Source organism: Plectrocnemia conspersa, unplaced genomic scaffold (assembly GCF_051122295.1).
Source record: "Plectrocnemia conspersa isolate PC_06_02 unplaced genomic scaffold, ASM5112229v1 ptg000004l, whole genome shotgun sequence".
In the NCBI taxonomy this organism is placed as follows: Eukaryota; Metazoa; Arthropoda; class Insecta; order Trichoptera; family Polycentropodidae; genus Plectrocnemia; species Plectrocnemia conspersa.
This window is the reverse complement of record NW_028277168.1, coordinates 7,656,560-7,664,209: the sequence shown is the minus strand read 5'-3', so window position 1 is coordinate 7,664,209 and position 7,650 is coordinate 7,656,560. Positions and strand designations below refer to the sequence as shown.

At 30.4% G+C, this 7,650-nt stretch overlaps 1 protein-coding gene across 1 annotated transcript; it reads right to left on the bottom strand.

Annotated features, from left to right (window-relative positions):
• Positions 1 to 632: 632 nt before the first annotated feature.
• Positions 633 to 6,673, bottom strand: LOC148235789 (nose resistant to fluoxetine protein 6-like). The gene is made up of 5 exons (XM_088184414.1): positions 6,132 to 6,673; positions 2,311 to 2,480; positions 1,735 to 1,914; positions 1,427 to 1,623; positions 633 to 1,361 (listed from the first exon to the last, which is right to left on the bottom strand). Exons 1-5 carry the CDS (start codon positions 6,656 to 6,658, stop codon positions 1,251 to 1,253), a joined length of 1,185 nt encoding a protein of 394 aa, XP_088040540.1. The 5' UTR covers positions 6,659 to 6,673; the 3' UTR covers positions 633 to 1,250.
• Positions 6,674 to 7,650: the final 977 nt, after the last annotated feature.

The window sequence follows — 7,650 nt, the reverse complement described above, 5'->3', positions numbered from 1 at the left end:
TGACGCATAGGTGTTAACTTTAATTAATTAAATAAAGAGCGATACTCACCTGCGCAAAGGTAGGCCATGTCTATTTTTAGCCGACGCCAGTCGTAATTAGGTCAGGAGTGCAATTGCTGTATGTGTAGTACATATGCATGTACACAACAATGGACTATTCCATGGGCGCAGATGATAAAACTATCGGTCGTAGAAATTAGTTTAGAAAATATTAAATTGTCGACCATTAAACATAAGCGTTTCATATGATGTCGGAACTACATATAATGTCGGAGATTTGCATAATAAAATCCATTAGGGATAGTGCTTTTTTGATAAAGGATGAAAGTTACAATGAAATTCTAAACGAGCTATACAAAAGATGCTATTCAACATTGTTTATACAACGCTTTCAAAATAAGAATTCTGTGAAGGAAAGGCTTTCATACTAATGGTTGAGGGAAAAATTGAGAAGCGCAGAATGAACGCTATTTTTCAACGTGATTTATTTTATTAAATATAAATGAAAAGCTTCAGTATTTGTAAATTATCCCGCTGTTAAAAATTTGCGTTTTTATAAAGTTAATTCTAGATTAAAAGCGAGACTCGCGTTACGTGAAAAGGGTGAAGTTGTAAAATGAAAATTCAACACGTACATTATAAAGATGTATTTGTTTTAATAACCAACAAACGTTTTAACAAAAGTCAAAATAATAAATGGTAACTTATCATAGCTATCACAATATTTACACTATAGCTATAGAAGTGATGAAATAATTATATAATAACTAATCAATTAACTATAAAATCATTATTGAATGGCAGTATTTAATGGTGTTTTATAACATTTAATATATAATAATTAATTGCTTATTAGTACAGTAGTGCGAGAAAATATTTACAAATAGGAATAAGAATAAAAATTATTTAATACTTGAGTAAATATTGTTAGTACTTATTAAATGTTTAAGGTACAGGCACAGAATAGAATATTATAAATTTGAAGAGGATAAGGTAGATTATCTATATTGAAGAAATGTGCATATGTTTTTAATCACAATTATGGAGCGTATAATTAAATATTTTATATATAAGATGACTATTGAGAATAAGAAGAGACTAAATATATATTTTAAAAGTGTAGTAAAATTCAACTATGTATATATTATACAAACTTGATCCTGCAGATAAAGATACTGTATACAGTGGTAATCAATATTTGGTCTCCTATTATTCTCAGCCAATCGCCATTTTTTTTATACATATTTTTATTATTTTAATAAACATAATTTGAGCAATCTAACGACAGGAGCTTCAAACGCCAATGATACTGCATATGAAACTATATAGCTTATCACGGTGATTCCCAAAAATACAGTCAACTGCAAAATAATTATAAAATAAATGCATATAATATTTATTTATTTATTATATAGTAAATACTCACCATCATTACGTTGTGAAGATGGAATGGACCATCTAGCATAAAAGCGACTATCATCATCAAAGTTGGATGTACTAAGTATGCGCAATATGTTAATCGGCTTAACGGTAAAATACCACGGTAGCTAAGCAGTTTGTTCAATAGTCTTCCCTGAGGAGATACGCAGAATATCACAATCCAGGCAATCGATAATCCCCAAGCTGTAAAGTTTTCATAATATAATATAATATAGAACAGATATGTCAAGCTCTTTGCCATTCGTCTTGCGTTCGACACGTCTGTTACAATATATTTTTTTTGTTAAATTTTACCGGTGTGTCCGATGCTGACATAAAAAGCTGTTGGCCATAGTTCCAAATAGCCATAGTCCATCATTCCGTAAATGAGAGAGCTCACCATGGCCATGGATATGATCCAAAATATCGTTGACATCCAGATAGACATATTGACGCGACCTTTTCTTTTGTGTATAAACCACCCGGTTATCATTCCTAGTCAATTATATAAAAGTTGTAATACACAGATTGATTCATTAAACATATTAGTTAAAGAAATAGTATACATCTTAATGTCTACACAGTTATTTTAATACTTTAAGAAATATTTAAAATAAATTTTATATAATTTAAATGGTATAAATAAGGTTGTACAAATAACAGATGTTGCAAAAACGAAAAAATCGGGTAGCAGATGTCGCATCATGAGATGTAAAGCCTTCACGTCAAATCCATTAAGCATTGTTCCATGGCAGTTAGCTTTTTACAAGCAGGCGTGTTTTTCCATTAAAAAAATGCGTATATAGCACGAAGTTGAACGTCAATAAACGTCAAACGTACATTTTGTTAGGAACTGAAAAATTCCTGTCTGCGAAAAATCAATACAATTACCCATTAGATATGGTCCTAATCTTGTCCACGGCTTATCGTATAGTTGATCGAACATCTCAAAAGGCTGCTGCACTTTCGCTCTATAATCATTAGCTATCGATATGTATCCGCTGATTAGCCAAGAGCTGCTCATCAAAACAAACACTGCTATAGCTGATACTTTAAAATGCCTGTAAGATAAAATAAAGTTTTAACGTTCGATCTTTACAAGTGCTTTCTCCCCTTTTAAAAGCGTTTCATGGATTAAAACAGGTGTTAATCCAATGGGACAGTATTAAGGGCGTAGGAAGCAGAGCAAAGATTAAACTCTTAACTAAGATTAAAATATTTTTCGCAAGTCTTTTTAACCGCATGATTTCGTGCGTTGTTTGCGGCAACGATAATTTTACCTTTTCACGTTTTTATTTTTGCAAAGTTAATTAAGTCTGTAAAATATGTTTTTTGAGCAATATATTTAATCTTTACGACTCTTTTTGAATAATAAGGCGCACTCTACAGGATGTGCTTAGAATTTCTGAAGAAAAGGTTTACTTATAAAATAAAAAATATTTTATAAGGAACAAATAATTAATCTAGATATTAAATTGAAAAAAGTTCAATTATAACTAACAGTTTTTTATTATTGATATTTATAAATATTATAATTAAGTTTGCTTAACAAATTATTATGAAAATATAACAAATAATGACTAAAGCATATTTTTTGAGGATTTAAGATTGTAAATATAATATTTAATATAGTATACATTATTTATCCAAATCAATGTATAGCTTTTTCAATATTTTTTTTAATAGATATAACAATAATAAAAAATCATGAAACAGTATATCTTCATCTAATGTTCATCTAAGTATTATATACATATGTATGTATACTAATAATGAAACAAATCAATAAATCCGTATGACTAAATTCTGGAATACAATTATAAAATATGTGATTATATAATACTTATTTTATTGATACATAGATGCTTTACATTTATGAATATATACATTGTGGTAAATGGACATAGCTAATATTGATTCTAGACGGCATATATGTATTATGATTAGGCCCTGATTGATTGTGTCAGTCCGTTAATTCGTATTTATTGCCACTACTGGCATATCTTATAAAATAATTTGATAGTATTCTAAATTGTTCCAAGAAGTAATAATTATGCGTATCTATATTTAGTTTTAATTTATGATCTATAAAAATAAAAAATATTTGCACTATTTGATTATTATAAAAATTAAGTAGTTTCTTGTTCGCGTTGTAACATAATATCGCAAAAAAGAGCAAATATCTCAAATTAAGACAATAAATTTTAAAATCCATGCAAATACACTATCATCATGAAATAGTGGGAAAGCCTGGCAAGTAATGATGGTCAGATCTGTAATAAAAAAATAAAATAAAAAAAACCGCTGGACCATACTTTAACAAAAAATATCCAGATTCCTTCACCAAACTAATATCAACCACAGAATCTATAAATTTATCATTGAAGAAGATGGCATCAAATTTGCTAAGTGTACCGCTTTAAAATTAACATATGATATGTATTTAACATTAACAAAAATCAATTGTAAGCATAAGGCAAAGAATCAAATAAACAAATGTTGGACTTTCCTCCTTCACTTAAGGGTAGGGTTTTTTATGTCATGTAACGCGGTGGAACGGCGTTCCGGCGCCTTTTTTTTACAGTATTTTGAATGCTTAAAAAACATTGAAAATCTGTGTAAAATTAATTTTTTTATTTTTACGTAAATGTGACATCATTATTTTTATTTTTTTATTATTTTTTAGTGTAAAAGTTTAAAAATAAAAGGAAATTCCGATTACTTTTTAACCGCAGGTCCCACTAAAAAAAGTTCAAAACAATAACAGAAACGACGACAAAAAATATGGAAATATTGGTATGATAAGAAGCTATGGATGCAAAATATGGAAAGATAAGGAGCTACAATTTAATTAACGATTTTTTTACAATATTATCATTTTCAACGAGTGAGAATCAAATGAACTAAGCCGAATTTTAACCAATAGAAGAGCGCAAAAAACAATTATCACTTCTCAGAAGTCAAAAATTTACGTCAAAAGCAATAAAATCGTGTCGTGATTTTATTGCTTTTGACGTGAATTTTTGACTTCTGAGAAGCGATAATTGTTTTTTGCGCCCTCCTTTTGACCAAAATTCGATTTGAATAAATTTAGAGCAATATTCTCATATCAATAAATTTTGAAATAAATAAATTTTGTTTAATTTTTTATGCGCTTCGTGGCATAGGGAAAGTTGCTTTAAATTTAATTTAAATGATATTTAATATAATTTTATTTAGTAAAATACTTGACAATGAGTGAGTTCCGGCACTTTTTTTGTTTTAAAAAAGCTCTGCTTGAGGGTATATATATATCCATATCATCCACAAACTTGACAGACGGAATTATCACTTCGCTTCCGACTTGGGACAACGAGCTTAGCCGAACGCACGCCAAGTGAAGCTAGGCCGAATCGACCGAGACGACTGTCAGAAGCCCAAAAACAGCTATTTTTACTTCTGGTTCAGTAAAGCAGCCACATTTAATTTTAATTTTTAATATTTCTCAAATTTAGTGGTTATATTATATTTCTCTGCTTAATTGATTTATAAAAATAAATACGTAAACCATCCAGATACCGTTTAACACTATATTTATATAAAGAATGTGCATGACATGACTTTAAAAGAATCTCGTAAGATTTATTGTAAATAAATTTACGTATTACATATTTTTTTCCTAGATTCATAAAGTAAAAAGGCGTTTTCATAGATAGAAAAAATATACGTAAATCTACAAAGTCAAATTATATTTACAATGCCTGCACTACACTCTCTGAAAGTTGTCCGAACCGAAGTTACAACTGAAGTCGGCAGAGACCTACGACTTTGAGTAAGCGATCACACTGCCGCAAATTTCATATGCCGTCCGAACGGCGGCTTTTGTCACGTACAGCTGGCATATTTGCGCGTGATCGAAAAATGTGCCAAATAATTGTAATTTTTAAATTGTCATATTATTAAAATTACGCTACTGATAATTATAAAAGCTTATGTGGGCACTCACCAATACAATATCAATGAAAACTTTTCGGTCGTAAATATTCAATTAACGCAAAATCTTTGTCGGCTTTTGCAAAGTGCCATAAGGCATAAAAATGATACTTCAGAATACGAACACCACATCTGTGACTATCCTAGAACTTGTCGCCGTTAATTCTAAATAAGAATTTTTCTATGGTGTGACATTTATATAAAACGATCTAAGAAAATACGTAAGGATATTGAAAAAGATTTTTTTTAACAAAATTAAGTACCACTAATTATTTTTTAATTATTTAATTTTATATGAAAAAAATATAATAACGATATCTGTTAGAAGAATATATTATCAAAAATATAATTAATCCCTTTGGTGCCCTAAAATATTCAAAGATGTCAGTAAGAGTCTGTTGAAGTCCCCGATAAGCATGTGGTATTATATATTGACCACGTGACCACGATGCAGCGCTTGACATGCGTGTTGACCATAGGACGCCTACGCGCATACTAAAATTGAACCAAGTTACTCGTTCTATCTCAGTTTGTAAAAAAACATATCATTATATCTTTCACTCTCGTCACTTAGCACGCGAGAGACTGAAAGAGGAAGTATCTCACCGCTCGCGCTCGAAAGAGCAACTCTGATTTCGGTCCGTTTGCCGACAATGTTCGGAAGCGCTCGAAGCTGGCCAAGTCGACACATTTACTCATTTTTAACAACTTCATCTTATATCATAATTATCATAGCTTACCTTTTATATATAAGCAGTAGAATAACTCCAACTACATAAAACTGAGTATCAGTCGCCAAGTACCACGTCCATGGCATGCACATTTCCACGTTCGGGAAGAAGTTATTGATGAAAAGAATGTTTCGCCACCAATTTTTGACACAGTTGACATGGTCGTACAAGGAGTGATCAAATACAGAATTATTCTCTGCCACTTTAGCCGCCAATCCGTTGAATCCAATGACGAACAAATAAGCCGGTGTGAGGCGGATCACTCTGTATAAGAGCATCATGATGAACTTGCTGCAGTTGTCTTTGATTTCGTTTTTGCAAGTTTGCCGAACGAATGTCGTGCCTGTATTTTGAACTTGACCTCCAGCGGGTTGTGGTTGTTGTTGTTGGCCGTTGAGATTGGTTGGTTGAGATTGAGGAGATGTCGGATTAGTGAAAGCATACTGATCCATTTGACTTTTAGACATTTTGTTTCCATTCGGTGTCGATTGCTCTATAGTAGTGCTCTTTTTTTTGTCCAGTGACTTTAAAAACATAAACGTCAACAAAAATCCACTGAAATAATAAAAAAGTTAAAAATATTTAAGAACCGCCGCAGTTAAGCGGTGAGCAAATGCGCACAATTTTAATTATATTTATGCGGAAAAACGTAATATTTTACAATTTTCACTAACATACCTTATGAAAAAGAAAGTATCAACAGAGTACGAAGCGTTTCCGACGGTCTGGTAAAAAAAATATTTTTCAGTTATAATTCTCAGCGTTTTATTGTCGGCAACAGCGAACAGTTGCATGTAAGTGTGCACCATTATGACCCATAGTAGAGATAAAAATCTGAAAGCGGATTAAAAATGTTATGAGATTTTTTTTTTAAATTATTACGAGTATAGTATCATATAAAAAAATGTATTAAAAACCTCAAACCGTGTAAGCATGTTATCGAGTCTTGTGTTGAATCTTCTACTTTCATAATTTTACTCGTGTTTGATAATGTTGAAAATGATAATAACATTTGTGAGAATATCCCTGAAAATAAATATATATTTAAAATACAAAGTTATGTTCCAGATCTATTAATTTTTAATGTATTATACAGTATTATGATATTTTCATTAACGTTTTAGTCAAATTATTATGAAATCATCCGAATAAATATTTTTTCTAATGGGCAAAATATAGTGAAATGATAAGCTGCTCTAAAGTGTCTATAAAACACAACACTAATCCAGCTTGACCTAATGAAAGTCTTAAACTAACTATAGTTTTTGAACTTGCGTCAGGTAAGTATATGTACTGATAGATAGAAGTAACCGCAAAGGTTTTTGACCTTCTTGTGAACTAGATAATCATAGAAAATTTGCTCGTAAGGTCATCGAAATGTAACTGTACACTGCCTTTCATTTTATTACCAATATAAGCGCAATTTTTAATCTGATTGATCAAAATTATTCCATATATAAAATATATGCATAAAATTATCATAACAAAATACAATACAATATGCAACAAAATAAATAAATTTTCAATG